Source organism: Petromyzon marinus, chromosome 44, assembly GCF_048934315.1.
Source record: "Petromyzon marinus isolate PM22_M1 ecotype Great Lakes invasive population chromosome 44, UKy_Petmar_22M1.pri1.0, whole genome shotgun sequence".
Lineage (NCBI taxonomy): Eukaryota > Metazoa > Chordata > Hyperoartia > Petromyzontiformes > Petromyzontidae > Petromyzon > Petromyzon marinus.
In genome coordinates, this window is record NC_133710.1 from 2,061,433 (window position 1) to 2,084,843 (window position 23,411).

Consider the following 23,411-nt stretch of genomic DNA (forward strand, 5'->3'; position numbering starts at 1 on the left):
TTTCACGACATATTTGGCCAGATCATTCGTCGGCCAAATCCAAAAATCTCGTTTGTGTCATGTGAGGATTGTTCTTTAACTTACGAGTCAGCTGAAACAATAATAATTGATCCTCGTACTCGTAATTTGTTTGGCTATGTCGGGTGGTGAAGGGTCTCAAGACACAAATTTGTCCAGATTATTACTTCACCAAACCCAAATACTTTTTTTACGAGTCGTACATTTGTCTGTGATAACCTTCGTGGTTAAGTGAACCACCAATGTATGTGCATAAACCCACTCGTTGCATTTGATTTGTAATTGAGTGTGCGCAGTATTCCAGTTGTGAGAGTTAACTCGCAATTTGGTTTGGTAACCATGCGACAAACACTCTCTTGGCACGGAACGTGAAACGTAATGACACCGTCTTGGTGACCCAGGGTGGTCTTGCAAATGCGCCAGTCCTGGTCTCTTGAGCTCTCGCCTCGGTTACACAAAATCAGCTTTGACGTGACCGAGTGTGGATACGATGCCACAGAAAGAGGCCTTCAGAAGTAGCTCACTGTGGCATCACCTTGCAGTAGGCCATCCTCTGGCACGAGGTTGCCAGAGTTCCAAATCTAAATTTCTACATCTTCACACAAACAAAAAAGCGCATCGGTGAGCCATACAAGCACGGCCTACGCAGTATTGTGACACCAATAGCACGATTTGGAATATAAGTATAAATAACAGAAGAGTTGTCGATCACAGTCACTAGAGTTGGGGCCATGTAATGTGATGAAATCATGGCTTTTTGCAGAGGTTCACGGTTCAAATCTCCTGGCAAGCTGCCCTGGTTATCGCTGCTGGTGCAAAAAACCATGAAGTGCCACTTGCCATCGGCTTGGCAGAGGGACATTAAAGATCCCCGGACATCATTTGAAAAGAGGCCATTACTCGCCGGCGTCAGGGTCCAAATAAAATAAAAAATACCCGAAAATTACACCCTCAGGTTTACGCATGAGCAAACCGGCAGATTATGTCTGTGAGACGCAGCACCTTCCTTCGCGATCGCCCTGCGCTATAAGAACTGCGTGTCAACTCGCGAGGCATGCAGCTGTGAGGCCATGGATTGCCTTAAACATCAGCATTGACATTTTAATGGTGATGCCTGCACTGGACACCCAATGGGGTTTTTTTTTGTACTCTGCAAACCAAGGAAGTATCTATTTTTTATATTCTTTCGGTCTTTCGGTAAAGCCACGTAGATAGAAAAAAATATTTGAAAAATAATAACAATATCACGAAGTTTCGATTGCAACACAAGCAATCGTCATCAGGTGAAAAAAGATGATAATTGCTTGTGTTGCGATTGAAACGTCATGATATTGTTATTATTTATATTTTTTATTATTTTTTCTATCTACGTGGCTTTACCGAAAGACCCAAAGAATATGAAGAATATGAAGCTTTAAGTAAAGATTTATCTATTTTTTTTGTCAAAAAAATCAAATTGATTTGCTGCTTAAATGAGCATTGAGGCGGTGCTCATCTCCTGCTAACCACCCTGAGCCGGTCGTGGGAATCTGACTTTCCGTTGACTGGAACAATTCTAATAGTGCAACGACTGTTGGCATGAATATCTGGGACGTGACACGATATATTTTTTACGCGAATCAATCGCTTTATTTCTTATTAAGGTGGCTTTAATTATGGTCGTTTCACTTTTCCCCCTAAAGCGGAGACGCTTATTTTCATTACCCGCGGAGAGGTGACGGTCACGGTGCTTTTAGCAGACTTCAGTTCGGGAGACCGCAATCCATGGCATTGCGAGCAGCCCTCTGCGTGACACCCCATTCACAGTGCAGTTGGCAATGACCAGGAAGCACTTCATTGGCCTTCCATTAGCACTCTTGTGTTGTATTGATTGGAAATGAGCCAATTAGGCCACTGTAATAACCGTGTTACTGGAGCAGCCTTTTATGCATGGAAGCACATCGACGGGCACAATTGAACTGCTTCAGCGAAAGCATTTGTAACCTCAAAGGGGTCGATTTTTTTCGCAATGTTTTTAATTATACGCGATTTTTTACAATATCAGTTTTTTGTTTCATTGAAGTCAAAAGTCAAGAGTCTCTCTTTCTCAACGGCGCATTGGAGCACTCAACCACAAAACCAGAAGGCTGCAAATTCAAATCCTCGTTGGGAGGTCATTCCATCCCATCAATCATCCCTTTGCGGGCGTGGTCGGTGAAAATGAGTAACAAAAAACCCGTGAAAAATCAACGGTGGTCATTGCTGGCGATGGACTCGACTCCCGCCATGGGGATGTGGAATGTGCACGGCTAGCCGGCGCAGAGCAAGCCACCTCGGCGATGCTCGTTTGAGCCGGGAGAGATGGGCGGTGACTCCGAGCCGGTGGGTCGCGTCTCTGTCGGTGCAACCTGCACGTGGGAGCACGGCGCTCGCCCGTGCCAGACGGTGATTTGCGATCTGCACAGACAAAATGTTACTTCGCCTTCGTTGTGGGCTCAGCTGACTCCTCTCAACAACGGCCCTCCCCTTTGGTCTGCCGCTTTTACGACCTCGCCACGCACCTTCTGCTGAGAATTGCAACACGACGAAAAGTCACGGACGGCTGATTTGGTTTTTGCCAGGGGGGTCACTTCAGCCCGTCGTCCTTCTGCGGTGGATAAAATGGGTACCGCCTTGTGGGGAAGTCAGCATGCACGTTGCCAAATGAATGGGAGCCCTCACTGTTGTGAATGTGGAATTCCTCACCCTTGGTCGTGGACTGTAAACGTCACCGTAGGGGCTGGGGGGGGGGGGGGCGGTGACACGGCACCGGCAGTAGCTGCCGTTCGCCGGTTGTTGTAGAGGTTCACGGTTCAAATCCAGTGGCTGCTCCCGGTTATTACTGCGGGTTTAACCATGAAAAATATATATTCTACTACTACGTGCTGAGCTGTCTGCCTAACAGCGGACATTAAAGATCCCCTGTCGTGATTCACAAGAGTAGGCCATTGTGTCCCAGCTTCAATAGTTTAAATTTAGAAAATGACTACCAAATCACTCAATTGGGATTAGACACAGCAACATTGCCACTTCCTCCAAACAAAAAAACTTGGCTGGAACTTTCAGAAAAATAGTCACAAGACTCGGTGAGGCTTTTCTGGGCCTTCTTCGTTGTTCTTTTATATGGCCCAAGGGAAAGTTTTTTCCTTCCACGGAGTATTTGGCTGCTGTAAATTTCCACGTGATACGCCACTTCGCTGAGCTCACTTGTGGCCAGGTCGCTTCTGAAAAAAAGCAATATAGCTCAGTTGGCCTTACCTGGTAAAATAAAGTTTTATAGTTGAGTTTTAAAAAAGCAACACTTTTGAAATGTGTTCCGGTTGAATGCTAAGTTTCTTCAACCAATCCAAGGAGACAGCAGTGATGCTGTGTGAATCACAGCGACACTTCCAGGGTGGTGCCGATGGCGAATTCACTCTCCTGGGTAAACCAGCGTAGTAAACGAATAAATAAACCGCCTCGGAGTACCTCCTCAAACACTCTTGAGGATGAAGACACGCCTGACGTTGTCATCGTTAACCAACGCGGCACTGTAACTGAAATGCACCAGCAAAAGAAATCAGCCAGTGGTTCTTGTCGAGAGCCGTAGTCTTTGCTCGAGGAGTTGCATCGCGGTGTGGTTGAGGAGCGGCCTACGTTGTCCAGAGCGATGCGCACGCACACATGCGTGTTTTGTTTTGCGCGCAGTGCAACGATGGATCAGTGTCCGCATGTCAAAATTACGTAGCGTAACGTCAAATCGCGAGATACGCGGTACGAATTGAATGTTGCTTCGGACTTCTTGAGCAATCGGATAACTCACGTGAAAAATATTTGAGGGGAGTTTTTTTGAAATAAAATTATCACCTCTGTTGCCGCGTGTGCCGCTGGACGGGAGGTGATGGGCGGGGCTTGGTTGACGTCATCGGCACCATCATCATCATCAGCAGCAGCAGCCGGGTCTCGCTGAGCCGTGGCTTGTAAGCAGGTTTTCCCTCCATTGGGAAGCAGGGTGTGTACTGAACGTGGGGTAGCCACCGTTTTTTTTATTGCAACTCAACGCGAGCCCAATACAAAGCGGCGAATCATCGTGCGGAGGGGCGGGGGGGACAGAGATTCCGCGAACAGCAGCAGCCCCGAGGTTCGGCGAGACAGGGCCCCAGTGAATAGGGGGGGGGGGGAGAAACTGGGCTCACAGCCTCACCCAGGTGGGGGATCACAAGCGAGGATGTGGAAGTTTATATGGGGAGGGGGAAAGGGGTAAAAGGGAGGAAGATAACGAACATACTGGGGGGAAATAAAGAGACGGGGGGGGGGAGAGAGACCGAGTAATCGGCCACGAAAGAAGGAGTCGGTGACGTCGTTTCATCGACTGATTGACATAATCGAGTCACTGCCGTTTCTGACCTCTGCTGCATCCCGGCTTAACGGCTTCGCCTGTCTTGCCATCCTTGAGTCTGCTGGGGCCAATTCCTTTCCTTGCTTTCACACAGACGCGTGACTCCTCGGGCTGTCGCGATACCTCTCGGTCTTCTCGTCTTTTTGATGAGCTCTCCGTCGATTTACTCACAATTAGGTGAAAAAAATTCAGCCAAAGTTAAAAGCTCTTATTGTCTAGAGACGAGTACCTGTGGGTTGGGGGCAGGCGACGTTTCTATGTTATAAGTAAAGGAGGAGACCACATGATCCATAACCTAGGTCCACGTGGTTACCACGTGTTTACCACGCGGCCTAATCCAAAAATAAATATGGGATCCATTGTATTTTAAGTGAAGCAGTACCAAACCTTTTGGATACGCCCCCGCCGCGAAAATGTGAACTCGAAATGTAAAAATGTGACATTCATAATAACTGTTTGCGTTGATATCAGGCGAAACAAAATGCTCCCCTTGTCTCAGAGAAAGTTCCCCTGGCGACGGCTTACGCAGCATTCCTGAAACATGGTGGAAAGCAAGCGGCTGGAGTCGTAAACAAGCTCTCAGTGAGGACGCCTTGAAACGCTTTTCGCATGAATCACAAGCGTTGTGCGCGCGTCGCTCATTCTATCCGTAACATTTAGATGTAATGTCACGGGCGCGCGGCTCGCTCCGCCGAATTCTTTCCGCTTGCGAGGAAAGCAAGGATTCACTTTAATGTCGTCGTCCCATCTCCACGCAGGCTGAGGCCGCGGCGTTCACAAGGGGCCCCTGTGTTTGCGTTGCCTGCCGAAGGTCAAAGGTCACGTGGGGTTGAATGTTTGGGAGTGAGATGAAAGTACGGGGCGGCTGCAGTAGGCTGGCAAAGCCCTTTATTTATTTGTTTCTGGACAGGGAAAAAATATTGTCGTGCGTGGGTTTTCCCTCGTTGCATTCGCATTGATCTATGATGATAAGTTAAAGAATTGTGTCTTCAGAACCCTCGTAGTATAGAAAGAGCAGTGTGAATGTAAAATCACCTCGTGTCAAGGAATGGCCCGGAAGGATGACATCACAGAACTGCTTCTGACGTCTGCTCTGCAAGGCCTCTTATCGTCACTTAAGCGTTGCAAGTTAAGGCGGCCGATATCCACTGGCTACTTATTGCGATGCCTGGGAAACATTTTCGTCCATCCTTCCAAAGCCACTTTCACCATATTCTTGCTTCTTTCGGTAAAGTCACGTTGAAGGGAAACAATAAAATAATAAAATATATATAACAATAAAATTCTCACGACGTTTCAACTGTAACACAAACAGTCATCATCAGGTGTGAAAACCAACGGCAAGAAACATTAAAAAATTAGACCATCTCTAAACCAGTCGCCGTACCACACAGCTTACCTATTCCAGTGGCCAGGTCTGTGTAGTTTGTGGGCACAGTTGGAAACGAATTACTTTAAAATATTTTTTTCACGTATTCAATAATAATAAGCATAGTTTACGTTTATACAGTGTCAATCATGCAAATTGTATCTCAAAATGCAGAAACCAAAGGGCCATGCTGTTTCTTTGGATAGTCCCTTATCGCAGGTTGCCCATGAAACAGTCGTTGGTGACCAGGCTGAGGTCATGAAGTAATTACTGCGCACTTAAACACCACGTTTAACTACGGGTAGCTGTAGCCAAGATTCAGAGCCTCCAGGATCATGTCTCAATGCTTTGATCTCTGATCTCAAGCGTCACGTGGCCTTATCAGGCATAACCTTTGTTTGATTTAATTACTGATGTCATTTTCCAATTATATTTAAAGTTGTGCTATTTACATTATGTCACGAGCTCCATTTGGAACTCACCCAGAATGCAGAGTAACATCACACCGCATCGCGTGGCGCTTTCAGATGCACTTCTGTGGCTGCCTGGAACGCTTCTTTCGATATTAAAAAAGCCACTGGAGCTATGCACTTTAAAATCATCTAGATTGAAAACTCACTTTTTTGAAACAGTTTTTTTGTGTTTACATCATCCCTTTTTCCTGGCGACAAAACTGAAACCTTTTACAAGGAATCATGTTTACATTAACCACAATACTTGCAGTCAGAATGCAAACAAAAAACAACACTGATAATTTATGCATTGTCCTTGAAACTGATTGGTCCACACCAGAGACGCCTTTTGGCGTCATCTGGTCGAACACCGTATGAGACTAGGCTCTAAGGAAAGCTGTCTCTGGTGTGGACCAATTAGTTTCAAGGACAATGCATAAATTATCAGTGTTTTTTGTTTGCATTCTGACTGCAAGTATTGCGGTTAATATAAACATGATTCCTTGTAAAAGGTTTCAGTTTTGTCGCCAAAAAAAGGGGGGAAACCCTATTATTATATTTTTGTGTTTCGTTTGTTGTCCTTCCCCCGCACCTCCAATAAGCTTGGTTGACTACGTACGGTGCAATAGACGTTCAACATGCATGCGTGTCAGAGAATAGCCTGTTGAAGATGACATTACAAAAACGACTTCTGAGGTCACAGCTATCAGAGGAACCCTTTGCTCAGCAATCAAACATTCGTTTTAGTCCTCGGTGCTGCAACGAAATAAAAAGTGAAGTGAAAAACCGCGTGTGATATTACTTTTTTGGTGCAGTAATGGATGACCGGGTTGAGACCAACAGCTCACTAAACTGTTTTTTTCTCATGGGTGGCTACCCACGAATTCGATTGCATTATCTCAGCGAGTGCCAGGTCTCGTCAATCACGGCCTTATACGGAGCCCCCCTCGCATAGCGAGAGGCCGCTACCTCTCTGGCCTCTCTTATAATCTGTGAAAAAAGGGGCCATAGCCCGAAACGTCACCTGTTGTATCATTTTATTTTTAAGGTCAAGGTGTTATTGACGAATGTGTTCAGTTTATTTTTTGTTCAAACCTGATTTGAAGCTTTCGTGACTGCAGTAATTACTCTTTGGTTCTTTCGGTAAGGTCACGTAGAAATAATATAAATTAAGTAATAGAATACGACGTTTCGATTGCAACACAGTCTCTCTCTCTCTCTGTGTCTCTGTGTTGTCTCTCTCTGCTTGTGTGTCTGTCTGTGCGTGTCTCCGTGTTTGTGTTTTGTCTCTCTCTCAAATTTAGTTCTACCTGATGACGACTGCTTGCGTTGCAATCGAAACGTCGTATTCTATTGTTTAATTATTTTTTTGTTATTTGCGCTTGAGCGCCACGGCCAATGCAGCAGCAGCAGAAGCGGCGTATAATTACATTCTAAAGATGGATCAGGCATCTGCTTGGACGCTGAAATAAATACAACATCCGGTTCCACTGACAAATACTCTGTCGCAGCCGCATTTGTGATACGTAATTTTGCGATTGGAGGTTTCGGTGCGTCTATCGGGGTGCGTGTGAGGGGGCTCCTCAACACAGTGATTGATGTGAGGGCTTTACTGCCCTTTAAATAAAGCCACAGTGTTAGGCTCTGTGACGTCAAGTGCCCGTCAGACACAACAGCCTCTGAATTCTGATTTGGCTCCACCGAGAAATATGCAGGCTCCCTCGACGCTGACCTTGATGCCTTTGTTTTATTATTTTAAAGGTTTCCAAGGCTCTCAAACTCAAAACATGGATGATATAACAAAACAACGCAGAGCACCGTATCCGTGAGAAGGCTTACATGTTTTGCTACGGCCTTGGTTCAGTGGTAGGGTTGTTGGTGATAGATGGTAATTATCTTGTGGAGCGTTTTCAGAAACGTTGTACCGTCAGCAGGATTGGCGGTCGTGTTTATCGCGAACGTCCCTGTCGTAGAGATTGTAGCGGATCGACGCCTGCCGGCGATACCGACAAATCGTCACAATTTAGGGCCTTGAGAATTGGCTCGTGATGCAAAAAAATATATATTTTGCCATAAATACGGTATGTTGGGAATAAATATGAATAGAGTACACATGAAAAATATGAATAGAATTACACATCAAAGTTATGAATAGGGTACAATGAAAGATATCAATAGAGTACAATGAAAGATATCAACAGAGTACACATGACAGAGACTGTAGCCAGTCTGGGATGTAAGTTGAGTACGTTATGGCGAAAGTACGTAAAGCGGGAAGGCGTAAATTGGGGGTAATACTGTACATGTATCATGAGCTTAAGAATTAATTGATGAAAGTATGCATTGTTATATCCCTCACTGGCTCGTGGCTTAATTTTATTGTTTTTATATTACTTATCACTCATTAACCACGTGAATAATAGCGCCAAAATACATCCTTTATCATGTATTTATCTCTGAACATTTCGCTGAACCTTCATCCTTATTCGTTTTATGATGGCCCTGCATGGGGATATTGTGTTTAAAATTTTAGACAGAAAATACTTAGATAAAAAAAACAATGTATTTGCAGAAATCACACTGATTAAACTACTTGATGTACTGCCATCTGCGGGCCATTTCACAGTCCAGCAGTTGTAAATCTCATGCACACGATGATCCCTGGGTGATCCACCAACCCTGCCACGAGCTCAATCACCCAGCAGTCAGATCGGATCCAGATCCAGCCGGGTGGAGCTGGGGTCAGGGGTCAACCCAGACTGTCATCCCTTCCGGGGTCGATATAATAACGTTTTGACGAAATTAAAAAGCGATCATCCTTACAAGGCAGTGATTGCTCATGGCGACTTATCGGGCTTAGTCGTGTGTGGTTGGCATCAGATGGCTCGCAGATGTACGCGGAGTTTAAAACAATTTCCGGATAGCCTCGAGCTGATCAGGCTAATTAGGGCATTTTTTGACTCCGGCATGTGAGATTGTTCAGTGTCTGGTGTCATCACTGCCTACAGACAGTGGCACGTCTACCCGAGTCCCCCCGTTCCTTAATCGCCACGTTGCAATCAGCGAAAGCATCAACGGTTGCCGGGAATGAAAGGCAATGCGGGTTGTAATATCGGTGTGTTTGGCGTCACTGTTTGGCACTGAATAGGGACAAGTGAGGCTCACGATTCCACGCTTTCACGGATTACGCTGGCGGAGTACTCGGCTCACAATCGGATGGTTAACGAGATTAAATCCTGGCTCGGCAAATCATCCCTCCACAATTATAATAATAATTGCGTCAGTTTGTGACGTGCCACCGGACAGCATTTGCTCACTCTCGACGAGAGAGAACGACTCGGAGGCGCGAGGAGGAACCGCAGCCACTCGGGACGGTCGCAGCGAGGCTGTGAACCGGCGCTACCAACAATTGCCCAAGCTTTGTGGTCCTCTATATATGAAGGTTGTTATCGGCCAACTGATGCGTGTTTACGTGGGGGAGGAAACCGGAGCGCGCGGAGATAACACGCATGCGGAGGGGGGGGGGGGGGGAAATACTATCCCATAGGGGCCGTCCATAAATGACGTCACGCGATTTTGGAGGATTTTTGACCCCCCCCCTCGTCACACGGCGTCACAAAAAGTGATACCCCCCTCAAATATGACGTCAAAAAGCTCTACCCCCCCCCAAAAATTAAACATTCTTCAAATCACTGAAAGTTGCGCATTTTGATGTGACGTCACATTTCTCAACCCCCCCTCCCCTCATCACACATCGTCACAAATGTCTGACCCCCCCCCCCCCTAGGTGCGTGACGTCATTTATGTACGGCCCCATATAGCAGAGACACGATTTAAATGACTCAGCAAATAATCCCTCCAAAAGTTCTCAGTCGGCTGAAACAATCGTAATGGGCACGTTTCAGTTTCAGTTTTCATTTATTTGGTATAGCCCTGTGAGCCATTCGGCTCTTGAATCGGGTGCAACCGCAACAAACAAAAAAACATGAACAAGAAAAACATCTTGACCGAGCACAGAGCGGCGGCAGCAGCCGACGGCACCTCGAGCCACTGCCGCGCGTCCGCGAGAAGAGCCCCCGGTCCACGCTCGCGAGGAATTGACGCGCAACAACCCAGGACATGTTGCTCCATTTAGAAAGTGTTTCTTTCGTGAACGGTTTGGTAACACTGGCGCGCAAGCAGTTTAGAAGAGGTGGGTGACATGCGTCACAATTTAATGTTGGGCTGTGTCCAGTGGTGGAGCGTCTCACGTTATAAGTTTGGCCAGATCGTCAGTGCGTGGCCTAAGCGAAAAATCATTAATGAATCACAACATTGGCTGAGAAAACCTGGTGTTCAGTTACCCACTGGACGGTTGGTTAAATAAGCATTGCTTTATGCAAAGTTGGTAAAATCCAGGTACAAATCTAGGATCTCACTGGTCCGCTGGCTTGCGCATCAGCCATTTGAGCCACCTGCTTTACCTCTATTATATATATTTAATGGATAATTTAGGCTTCAGTGTATGATACTGACACGCAGTGCTCTAATCTTAAAAAAACAAATGATGTTGTTCACCCAGCAAAGGTTCACTGAGTCTCAAGGCTAGTTTTCGAGAGAGTTCAAAAAAGTGTTTGCAATTGGGGGCGATGATTGTTGTGTGTATCCTAAGACAGAGCAAAGTCTTTTTCTATAATTTGGACGATGACATCAGCACACAATGGCCTCCTCTTGTTTGAATCACATCAAGGGATATTTGGGAGCCACGTATTTTATGGTAAATACACTCACCGTATTAGCCGAGGCGGCCTGTAGGATTTTAACCACAAAGCTCTGCAACAAGTGTGAAATCCGCTACAGCTCGCCATGTCAAATCATAGCATGATCTAGAAGAATGCTGTCACTGCCGTATATATGTGGATCACTGAGCTAAACAGTCCCCCTGTCCTTACCAACTATCTTTTCAACCAACAATAATTATATTCTTTGGTCCCAAAGTAATAATAATAAAAACCCAAAGAGGTGCACTTCCACTCGGACACAGAGCTGCTTCAAAATGGAACAAACTGCCAGACAAGCTAAAATGTGCTTATCAGTCTCGAGTTGTTGAAATCTTTAACCAAAACTCTCTCGCAATGTCTGCAACCGTTACAGCTAGGGTGCGCTCCATATGAACTGGTGGTGTGCACTATTTTATAACATGCTTGTTTATTTATTTGGCTGGATGTGATATTTATTGCAGAAATGCGCAGTATTTATGTTGAAATTCTTTCGCACCGCACGTAGCCAACCATGCTAATCGGAGGTGCGGTGTAAATTGTGTGTAAGATATACATTTCAAATGTTTGTAAGCGTGTCGTTACATCGTTTGCAATGCATGTGACGATCAACACCCTGGAAACACCCTTGCAAAGCGAGATGCTCCATCTTAAGGATTTTATCCAGGTGAAATGTTTTAATCAAATGCATCCATTCACGCGGTGCCAGGCATGCGATGTAAGCCTTTCCACAGGTGAACGTTCGCGGCACGAAAGTGAGCACAGCGGATAAAACGGTGCCTTGGAGGCTGGTGGGAGGTTTGGTGGCTCGCTCCATCTCGATGGATTATCCAGGGTGAAATATTTTTTACAAATATATATAAAAAAAAATTAGCTGTCAGATTTATGGAGGTGCGCTCAGGGGTCCTGTCAAGTGGGGGAGCTTGGCCCCCAGATCCCTGTGGGCCTTCTTCTTGTTTTCTTGCCACCGAGTTCCTGGCTGATGGTTTTGGCCGCGGTGTTTTTTTTTGGCAAACCTGCATTCAGAAAGGAAGCTTTTTTTTTTATTCCCACCTACGTGTGTAAACACACAGTTTGTAATTCTCAGAATCAGATGCCGAGCACAGGGGGGGGGGGGGGGGCAGTGGGGGACGTGTGATGTGACTCGGCTGCAGGAACCTGTTGTTGATGTATTTTGTTTCGTGTTAGGGTCAGCGTATGTGGCCGCTGCGGTCTGTATTTTAGTAAATAGTTTGCGGTCTGTATTTTAGTAAATAGTTTGCGGTCTGTATTTTAGTAAATAGTTTGCGGTCTGTATTTTAGTAAATAGTTTGCAGTCTGTATTTTAGTAAATAGTTTGCAGTCTGTATTTTAGTAAATAGTTTGCGGTCTGTATTTTAGTAAATAGTTTGCGGTCTGTATTTTAGTAAATTGTTTGCGGTCTGTATTTTAGTAAATAGTTTGCGGTCTGTATTTTAGTAAATAGTTTGCGGTCTGTATTTTAGTAAATAGTTTGCGGTCTGTATTTTAGTAAATAGTTTGCGGTCTGTATTTTAGTAAATAGTTTGCGGTCTGTATTTTAGTAAATAGTTTGCGGTCTGTATTTTAGTAAATAGTTTGCGGTCTGTATTTTAGTAAATAGTTTGCGGTCTGTATTTTAGTAAATAGTTTGCGGTCTGTATTTTAGTAAATAGTTTGCGGTCTGTATTTTAGTAAATAGTTTGCGGTCTGTATTTTAGTAAATAGTTTGCAGTCTGTATTTTAGTAAATAGTTTGCGGTCTGCATTTTAGTAAATAGTTTGCGGTCTGTATTTTAGTAAATAGTTTGCGGTCTGTATTTTAGTAAATAGTTTGCGGTCTGTATTTTAGTAAATAGTTTGCGGTCTGTATTTTAGTAAATAGTTTCGTTGTAAGGGAGGGGGTTGGTTGGTGGCAGTGTATGAGCTGTAAATGCGCTCTTCTCCCCTAACGTTCTCGTAAACACAGTACCGTACGGGACATCGCCAAAATAAACCGTGCGTTTTGTTGTTGGTAGCAGCGTGTGTTTAAAGATGTTGGTCCATCAATCTGCCCGGTTGGTGGTTATGTTTCCGTCTTGAGCTGTAGTATTGTTTTTTGTTGTTGTGCTAAGCAGAGGCCCAAAACACAACGGACACGAGAGAGAGGGTGTCAGCTACAGAGCTGGGAATAAATGCGTTCCAAGTGAAGCATTCCTGAACCATAGCGTGACTGTATGAACCTGATCACGAATGTGATGTGTAAGTAAATCCTTATTTCGTATTAAGTTTCAGAGTGTAAATAGATTACCGATGAACCCAGTAATATGAGTTTGATTACCATGAGTGGCGAGTGACATCTCACCCGAGTCCGGAGGTTCCCTTCATTAATCTAAAACGACCAGCGTGGTGAAGTATGGTCAAACAACCCCCCCCCCCAGGATCGGCATGGAGTGAGTGGTGGGAGAGGCCTTAATCTAGCAGTGGATTGACCAAGGGCCGTCAGAGAATTATTCTTGTAAGTGATATGAAGTGGCTTAACCATGCTTAGGGTGTACCAGTTGATCACATTTTATTTTAATTTTGAAATTGATTTTTAAGAAACCCCCCACAGAGGTATAGAAATGAGAGCGTCAGCAGCTTTGGGTAATGTGAAGACACGGCAGCGCCTCTAAATCACCCAGCCCGGCCTTCGTCGCAGAGAAGAGCGCTTTGCTGTTTACGAGGTCAAGAGGTAATCACGAAATGCGATTACATGGCTTTGAAAAAACACAAAATATAACAACAGCGCTACGTTTCAATAATTATACAGGCGGCCAGGTGGTGCTGTGTTAAGAGGCACTTGACCAGCATCCAGTCTCTTAAAGACTCAGCCAGTCAACAACAACATCATCATCATCATCCCTTTAAGGATCGATAAAACAAACACCACTGTCGGGAGTCGAGAGTGGCCATCGCATGGCGGTACTTGGCCCCAACCATGGGAATGTGGAATTGTCACCACTGGCTCAGCCAATGAAGATGCGCACCACATTATTGCACACGTGTGTGCAAGGGAGACTCTTTGACTTAATTTGAGACGTATAAAATACAATAACAACAACATGAAGCAGGTGAGAGTGTACTGAGTGGAGTGTGATGTGGGGACGAGGGGATGGATGCCGTGGCTGCTTCTGTCGAGAGAGGGAACGTCGTCCTCCAGCAGGGCCATGACGAGGCTCTGAGACCCAGATGTTCGCCGTCGCCATGGCAACTAATGGAAATGAGGGGAGGGGGGCTGTGTGTGTGAGGGGGGGGGGCTGTGTGTGGGGGGGGGGCTGTGTGTGGGGGGGGGCTGTGTGTGTGAGGGGGGGCTGTGTGTGTGAGGGGGGCTGTGTGTGTGAGGGGGGGCTGTGTGTGTGAGGGGGGGCTGTGTGTGTGAGGGGGGCTGTGTGTGAGGGGGGGCTGTGTGTGAGGGGGGCTGTGTGTGTGAGGGGGGGCTGTGTGTGGGGGGGGGCTGTGTGTGTGAGGGGGGGCTGTGTGTGTGAGGGGGGGCTGTGTGTGGGGGGGGCTGTGTGAGGGGGGGCTGTGTGTGTGAGGGGGGGCTGTGTGTGTGAGGGGGGGCTGTGTGTGGGGGGGGGCTGTGTGTGTGAGGGGGGCTGTGTGTGGGGGGGGCTGTGTGTGTGAGGGGGGCTGTGTGTGTGAGGGGGGGCTGTGTGTGGGGGGGGGCTGTGTGTGGGGGGGGGGCTGTGTGTGTGAGGGGGGGCTGTGTGTGTGAGGGGGGGCTGTGTGTGTGAGGGGGGGGCTGTGTGTGTGAGGGGGGGCTGTGTGTGGGGGGGGGGTTGTGTGTGTGAGGGGGGCTGTGTGTGAGGGGGGGGGGCTGTGTGTGTGAGGGGGGGCTGTGTGGGGGGGGGGGCTGTGTGTGTGAGGGGGGCTGTGTGTGTGAGGGGGGGCTGTGTGTGTGAGGGGGGGCTGTGTGTGGGGGGGGCTGTGTGTGGGGGGGGGCTGTGTGTGTGAGGGGCTGTGTGTGGGGGGGGGGCTGTGTGTGTGTGGGGGGGGGCTGTGTGTGTGTGAGGGGGGGGGCTGTGTGTGTGAGGGGGGGGGTTGTGTGTGTGTGGGGGGGTCGTTATTTACGCGGTTTGGTCACGTGGTGCGCTCAGGCAGTGGCCCTGAACTCAGCTAACCCCGCGTCCACAGTGGGGGGTTGTTGTAGAAATCCGAGGAAGCTCCCCCGGCGTCCTAAATATCCGCGTCTCTCCCTCCGCGTCTCTCCCTCCGCGTCCCCTTTCGTGCAAAAAGTGTCACATCACTGGGAGAATCACGAACGTGAGCCTGCGAAACGTGCTCTTTGCCATCACTCTCCAGCTGCGTTTACGTTGGCACGATGCGATACGCTGTACCCGCGCGTGTATCATATGTTAATGTAACCGCAGCTCTCGTTGATCGGGAATGGAAAGCGATATGGGCAGTAAATGCCGATTTACCAATTCCCCCGCAACGCACCGGATCTCATCAGAACCGTCGGAAGCTAAGCGGGGTTGAGCCTGGATAAGTGCTCGGATGGGCGACCACCATCACCACCCATGCATAGAACGGGGGTTAGTGGTGTTTGTGTTCCGTACACCGTCACCAACCTGTGCTGACCAGCCTTGGAGAAGTTTGGTGAAATATAACCTTCACTGCTTACACGGCACGTGTAGGGCGGCTCTCGTCTAGCAGTGGATCGATTAACAGGCTGCACACGTACTGTGCACGTGTACATCTGGAGCCCACATTGTACAATTTGGACAGGGATAGATGGCTACGCTCTATTGAACGCAGCTTTGAATTCCACCGATATTAACGACGGAAATCTTTTGCCAGGGAGAAACCTGCGGGAAATGAACATTCTGCACATGACCAAAAGTGAACTCGCGTCACGTTGTGTCTCTTGCACATGTGAGCAGTTGGGGGCACCTCAACGTGGCAACGCTAAGGCACCAGCGTGGGAATTCCACGTTCACACGCTGGTGCCAGTCCCTCAACGAGACAGCCACCGTAGTTATTACTTACTGTATCGACCCCATAGGCACGATTTGCCTGGGTGATCCCCAAACAGGATTTGATCTGGCGTCATGTCGATTTTGCCGGGCGGTGGTGGCTTAGGCACGTGCCGCTCTGTAATCCAGCACTGTGCGAGGGTTGGTTGATCAACGCGCAGATGTCGTGAAGCTCTCTTCCCGTGAGCGACGAGGAAGATGCCATACCCTGGGCTTCCCAGGGAGAAGCCACGACAGCAAAATGGGGCCCAACTTGTTCTACTTCTATGGGATAGAGTGTTGCCCCCTCGCACGCGTGGGTTTTCTCCAGAGTGTTCTGGCTTCCTGTCACTTGTAAACGCTCATGCATTGGCCGATAACACCTGAATATATAGAGGAGAGTAGAACTTGGAGGGGGAGATTTAGCATGGGCCCACAGCACGGCTTGCCTTCCCAATTGTCTTTGGTTCCTTCTCGCGCCTCTGAGCCGTTCTTTCTGAACGAAACAACATTTTTTTTATTTTGCCAGGTAAGGCCCACTGAGCAATGTAGCTCTTTTTCAGAAGCTACCTGTTCCCGAATGATAGCTCAACGAAGTGGCTTAACATGTGGACATTTACGGGAGCCAAATACTCTCAACGCATGTTGATTCTACATGTAGAGGGAAAAACCTGAGGACCCGGAGAAAAATCCACGCGACACGGGGAGAACATGCAAACTCAAAATATACTGGCGTCACGGTCGGAATCGAACCCACGACCTCCTGCATACCAGGCGAGAGAGTCAACATCTCGCCACTGTGGTGGCGAGAGCGAGCGAATCCTGTGTTTAGACGTACACGGTCTAAACACCACAGCATGTAGAAATGTGTGGATTCATCGATTAAAACAAACTCGCACATGCACGATACGTACATCGGAGAGTATGTGTGAAAATAGACGTTTTATAGTTTAATGCGTTGAAAGTTACTTGCCTGAAAATAATAGAACAGTTAAATGTTGGCAATCATTTTAAGGCCACAATGGTATTGACCAATGTGTCGAGGTTTTATTTTGGTCAATTGTGCTGCGTGCATCACTGCGAACGCAGCAACAGCAGCAGCATCGCCAACCATGTAATTTGTTTAATTTGAACAACACAGATTTTGCTCGTGTCGAGAGGTCATCCTGCTCCCACCGTGGTCTAGAAACCAGGGAGGTGGCAACCCTCTCCAGCCACTACATCGTCAGCCACGCTCGCTAACGATCTTCGCAGGGCACATTTCTCGCGGACCGGAGGAGAATAATTAGGGGTCGGGGATGTGTGCTGCTGCAGATGGCTGTTGGCCCGGTTTCAAGATGTTTTTCAACAGCTCGCGTTGCAAATTGACACTCTGCCCGCAAATGAGCGCCTTCTTGACTTACTCCGAGGTTATTTAAAGGAAACCATCGTGTCACCGTCACCGGCCAAGAGCGTGCCAGAAGCTAATTAAGGCACCCCCGGTAAAATCGCCTCCCTGCCACTTACGTTAACCCCATGCAAGGTGTTTTGCAAGTGCTGTACACCCAGCGGGCGGCAAAAGTCCGAACCCGTAGCAATTTCAGGCCCTCGCGCACTGGACAGTGTTTAGAATTCAAGCCAAAGTGATTTCCTGCTCAAGTGGACATGTTGGGGCGGTGCTCATCTCCTGTTTACACCCCCGAGCCAGTGGTGGAAGTTCCACATCCCTATGGCAGGGGTGAGTCTCTCCAAGGGACAATGACAGTTGGCTTCCCCACAAAAGGATGCCCGTCTTCATGACCTCCTGGGGAATGATGGGCTGAGTCAACCCCCAACCAGGATTTGAACACGCAATCTTCTGATTGTCGTCCAATTTAATAACTCTGAGAAAAATAACAATGTCTAAAGTTGAATCTGAGTCACTCACGGTCGCTAAACAAGATCGGCGTGGGCATTGGATGATAATGATGGACTGAGTTCACCCTCCGCAGGGAACTGACCTCACAGGTCACCAGCATGGATCATGTGACTGGTGCAGGCCAAACATGACAATGTGCCTTGCAACCTCCGAAGTAAAAGGCGCTATAAAGAAGTGTAATCTATTATTATTATTGCTGAAAACACTACACTGCAAATCAATCAATCCAGATTGCACACAGCAGCAGCATTGCCCCCCTACTGCAAAAACATAACAGAACCCTCTTCAGATTCAGATATATATTTTCATGCTGGATGAATCCGATGAGCTATAAAGCTCTTTTTCACAGATGCCCAGGAGCTTACCAGAGGTTCCGGCCACAGAACTAGTTCAGATATCACTCACCGCTGAGGTCAGCCGTGACCGGTTAATGTTAGCTATTCCGCTTGAGGAGTTGAAAACGACCGGAGCTGGTTGTTGTGGTTGTTGTGGTTGTTGTGGTTGTTGTTGTTGTCTCGCGTGTGTTTAACTCGCTAAACATCACACCGCTGGCTTCACAATTTAGCCCGACAGATTGGCTCGAATTACCTCGCTTGGCTCTGACCCCACCCACCCCCCGAGTCTGGTGTCTGTCACGGCGGCGGCGGTGAGCCCCGGAACGTGAGACGGGCCGCGGAGCTCCGGTGCTGCCATCTCCCGAGGCGACCGGGCCACCGCTGCATCGTGTGACAGCGTTGGGGAGTAATCCATTACAATTGATGCCAAGTGCTGTAAATTGGAATGCAAAAGCAGGTAGTGGCAATCCCCAATTGGTGTAAATCGGACTACAAAAGCAGGTGCTCGCAATCCCCAATTGCTGCTCTGCTGTGCTTTTTATTTCTATTCTGTGAGATGTGAGCGTTGCTGGTGGCCATCATGTAATGCCCTTGCAAAGTGGCCCTGGGGTGCCGCGGTGGCGAGATGTTAACTACCTCGCCTGGTATGCAGGAGGTCGCGTGTTCTCTCTCCCCGTGGTCGTGGGGATTTCTCTCCAGGCCCTCCGGTTTTACACATTTAGAATCACTATCACACGTTTTGAGTATTTGTCTGCTATGAATTTCCACATGGTGATAAGCCACTTTGTTGCGCTATCATTTGTGGCCAGGTCGCCTCTGAAAAATAGCCTATATAGCTCAGTGGGCCTTTACCTATTAAAATACAAGTTTATTTTAGCTAACTTCTTTCGCACCGTCTGTAGCCAACCGTGCTAATCTGAGCATGTGGTGGTGCCGGGCCTTCTCCATGGATCGCTGCAGCCCCCCCCCACAATGCCCTTCAGTCGGGAGTTCAGAATCCTGTTGCAACGACAATGAAAAGGGCAAACGACCTATGTCCAAGTCAGAGTGGGCTATTTAAATGAAATAAAAAATACTTCTAAGGTGAATCTAAATCCATTTAAAAAAATAATAATGTATCGGGGTCTGCAGCCGGTATATGTTGCAGAACATAGCCCACATTCGTCGCACGTCAACCAAATGTGTATATTTTTTAAGACTAATGCTTATGTAATCAAATATATAAAAATCACATTACCTTTAAAATACCAGCTGTGGGATTACATTACAGCACCCCTGTGAGAGTGATTACGTTTCACGATGAGCGCTCCCAATGCCGGCTTACATTTTCAATTTGTATAACGTCCGCGGAATCGTGGAGATTGTTGTAAGCTGGGGGAACACAAAAGATCAGCGGCTTCCTTCATTTTCCCATCAGCAATGGGGGCGCTCCACCTTGACCTTGCGATGAATTTCACCCAAATGCTACCGTGTAAAACGTGCAGCCTGCCACGCATTGCAATTCTTACAGTGAACGAGCCGGGGATGGCGTGGGTGGCGGTGTCTGTTCAACATGCAATATGGGTGCACGGCTTCTTCATTCGGATTGATTGCCACGCTCACAATGCAGGCTGGAATTGAATTGTGCGCGGTAAGAATTGATTCTATTTTAGTCGTATTTATGTTGTTACGGAAACGGGATACACAACCCCGGCAGTCACGAAAACTTAAAATCTAGATTGGTACACAATTAATAATTACCTCGCGCTCGCTGTTATGCTGCTATATATATCTTCTGTATTTATTCTTACGGAATAGACAAAAACTGTACAATGAAACGCAACAATACAAACGAGACGGTATAAATGTGATGGCAAAAATAATACATTGGTTCATGGAATCGTGATCCCCAAATTGTCACAATCCATGCTCAATGTTCAATATTTGGCCGCTATAAATAGTTTAGTTTAACGTTTGGAGCCTGTGGCTTACTATTTAGTAATATTCACATTGAGCCTTTTTTTACACAGAGTAATTAATGCAACTCCATCTCACAACGCTGCGCGATCAGGACACACGGAGTCGCATAGATTAAGATTGTTTTCCAGCCAATTAACGACTGGTGACGTGTTGGGAGGAAACCGGAGCACCCAGAGAAAGCCCACACGTGCGAGGGGGTGACACTGCCCCGTACAGATGGGGCCCGATGATATTAGTCCACACTTTTTTTTTACCGCCTTCTCCTGGCAAGGTCAGGGTACGGGGCACCTCCTTGCCGCTCCACGCGGCGAACCTTGCCGCAACATCTGTGCGATCCACCAAGACTCGCTGCCACGACAAGGCTGGATTACAGGCGTGTATGGCCACTTTTCACCCGGCCACCTGGGTGCAACTCATTGCCGCAGATGACGTCAGTGGTGATGGTTGATATCTGAGCTGGTTCTGGAAGCCCTCTGGGTCTTCGCCCACCGGCACTTACCAGCATGGTGAAGGATAACAAAGTAATCCCAATGACTCTCACGACATGGTGGTTGTCCGAAAAAGAACCGGAACATAACATGGGAATTACGCGAATATCCCTCAATAGTTAAAGAGTGAAGACCAACATGTGACTGCGTTGTTTTGAGCGGTACATTATTCCGCAAAATCGCATAAACCTGGACTCGTATTAGTCCAAGGAAGACTTACACATTTCCCCAGGTCAGCTACCTCAACAAGTGGACAATCCTGGTGCAACCAGGACAGATGGCAATCCTAGTGGCGGGGAGGAAGTCCTCATCCAGCAAGCGGAATGACACAAAGGGCCTGTTGTACAGCAACAACAAACGCACTGGACCGTGCTGACTGGCGCGTGTTTGTGTTGCAGGCTGGAGGCTGAGATCGATCGAGGCGAGTGCGAGGAGGCCGAGCTCAAGGCCAAGGAGAAGGGCCTCCTGCAGAGGCTGCGGGACGCGGAGGCCGCGGTCAAGGACGCCGCGACGGTAAGGGGACGACCACCGCCAGAAGCGGCCCGAAACACCGCCGCACGTGCTGCCCCCCATCCCCCCGGGGTTTGCGGAGGTGCCTCAGGAGGTGCCTCAGGAGGTGCCTCAGGAGGTGCCTCAGGAGGTGCCTCAGGAGGTGCCTCAGGAGGTGCCTCAGGAGGTGCCTCAGGAGGTGCCTCAGGCCAGCGCGCGGGTCGTGCCCACCATGCCTAGAGGACCTGAGGGGCGTCTGGGGGGGCGGCTCGGAAGGCTTTTAGGAGGGGGAGGGGCTGCAGGCCGTGGCATGGATACCGCGCAGGGGAATTTCGGCGCCACGTAACGGCGACAAAGCGCGCCGGTGGGAGACGCGAGGCAGACGCCCTGCCAACACCGCGGTGGATGTGTTGTGGTCTTAGTAACTTAGCCGGGGAGAAGTGGGGGGCGGGGGGAGAAGAGCCATACAGATTGGTTATGACACAATTCACCTTAGATTTGTGTCATAAACTGTCTGATGTGGGTTTTGCGGTGTCGTTACTGAGAAGAAGAAGAAAAAAAATCACTGAATCTTAGGCACGCTGCTCGAGGACCTCCAACGTGCTGTCGGGTCGTGTCGGGATTTGTTCGCCACAAGGCGCCGACGCTTCACTCCACGTGCCGGGAGCTTATTGAGCAAACGAAGGGGAAACCGTAAAACTGAATGAGCTCCCAGCGCATGGAGTGAAACGTCGGACCATCAAGCCAAAACCTGCAAATCCGAAAACATCAGAAAGCGCACTCTGTGCAGCACAACATACGACATCCTGTGGCATGACACTGCAACAGCGCCCCCCAGTGACATCTCTGCCACGCTCGAGATCCATCGCCTCCGCCGATGTGCATCGCGGCGTCCTCGGAGCCGCGATGGAGCCCGGCGTGAGGAGAGGGGGATTTGAAAGCGGAAACCGCGTTCCCACGATACATTCTCGGGAGCAGAGTGGCAAATTGAGAAAGTGAATCGTCAGTTTTTATTTCCGATGCGAATTTCATCTGCCCGCCGCTCTGCAATGGGTCGATGTTGTATTTCATCCTCTATATGTCTCTCTATCTCTCTCTCTCCAAATCAGTTCAAGCCTCTCGTAAATCACGTGACTTATGTATGGCCACCCTCACTCTAAACCCCTTCCCTCTCCCTGCCCGCTGTGAAAACAGACGCTGCTCCTCCGTGCGGCTCACGTCTGCTCGCTCCTTCATTTTCTCCCTGTCCTCCCTCCCCACTCATCATCATCACCATTGCCCCCTCATCCCTGACATCTTGACCCGGTCTTTCCTTCTCCCCCTCCTCCCTGTTCCTGCTCAGCCCTCCTTGCTGCCGCTCATCTTGAGCCGTGCCCTCCTCTTTGTCTGTCTTGGGGACTTCCATGCCGGCATCCCATCCTTTTCCCGTTCATTAAATGTATGTTGAACTTATTTCGAAACGTACGTGGCCAACCATGCTAAGCGGAGGTCCTGGGAAAGGACAACAAACTAAACACAAAAAGCAGTTCTGAAGAAATTCGTTTTCAATCTAGATGATGATTTAAAAATGCATCGCTCCAGTGGCTGCTAACTGTCAAAAGGAAGAGCGTTCCAGACGGCCGCATAAGCGTATCTGAAGGCACGCAATGCACATCCCCTTGGCTCTGCTCCCCTTCTCGTGGTGTGTCATGAGTAGAAACTTCATGTAACACAAAAGCACACAGCTGTTATGCAGCTTGTGACTAACTTTGAATACAAGAGACCAGGCTTTTTCAAATTTCCCTCAACGGGTGCTTTCTGGGTGGCCCAGCGTTTAGCGCGGTTATCACTTCAACCTTCTTGCAGTACCGCAGGAGCAGAGGCAATTACAAATTGTGCTCGGTGGTGGTCAGCTTCGCCCATCATGCCTCTAGAGCCGATTAAAATAAGTACCACTTTGTGGGATATTGAGCGTCGTTGATCCTTTCGAGGGACTGGCCTCCATCTGCACGGCGCTGACTCTGGGTCGCCCATTGTGATGAGTGCAACCGCACCACCACACTGATCAAAGGTATTGGAAAAGGTCAGGGAGTACCCACACTTTGCCCCACCGTGCACTACCTGCCGATTGACTAACTGCGGCGTACAAATGTATCCTGCAGCTAGCCGGACAGGCAAGGGGCGGTTGAGAAACGCGCCCCAGGAGATTGAACCGGCGACCTCTGGATTGCAAGTCCAGCGTCGTGCTAACTGTTGCAACACGGCAGCAAGTAACAATTAAACTAAACTATGAAATATCT

The 23,411-nt window shown here is 48.3% G+C and overlaps 1 protein-coding gene across 1 annotated transcript in view; it reads left to right on the forward strand.

Annotated features, from left to right (window-relative positions):
• LOC116951993 (uncharacterized) overlaps positions 1-23,411 on the forward strand; it is a 250,555-nt gene that overhangs the window by 107,546 nt on the left and 119,598 nt on the right. Inside the window, exon 5 of the mRNA XM_076073915.1 lies at positions 21,042-21,156. Within this exon, the coding sequence (XP_075930030.1) occupies positions 21,042-21,156 (115 nt within the window). The remainder of the gene's footprint in view (positions 1-21,041; positions 21,157-23,411) is intronic.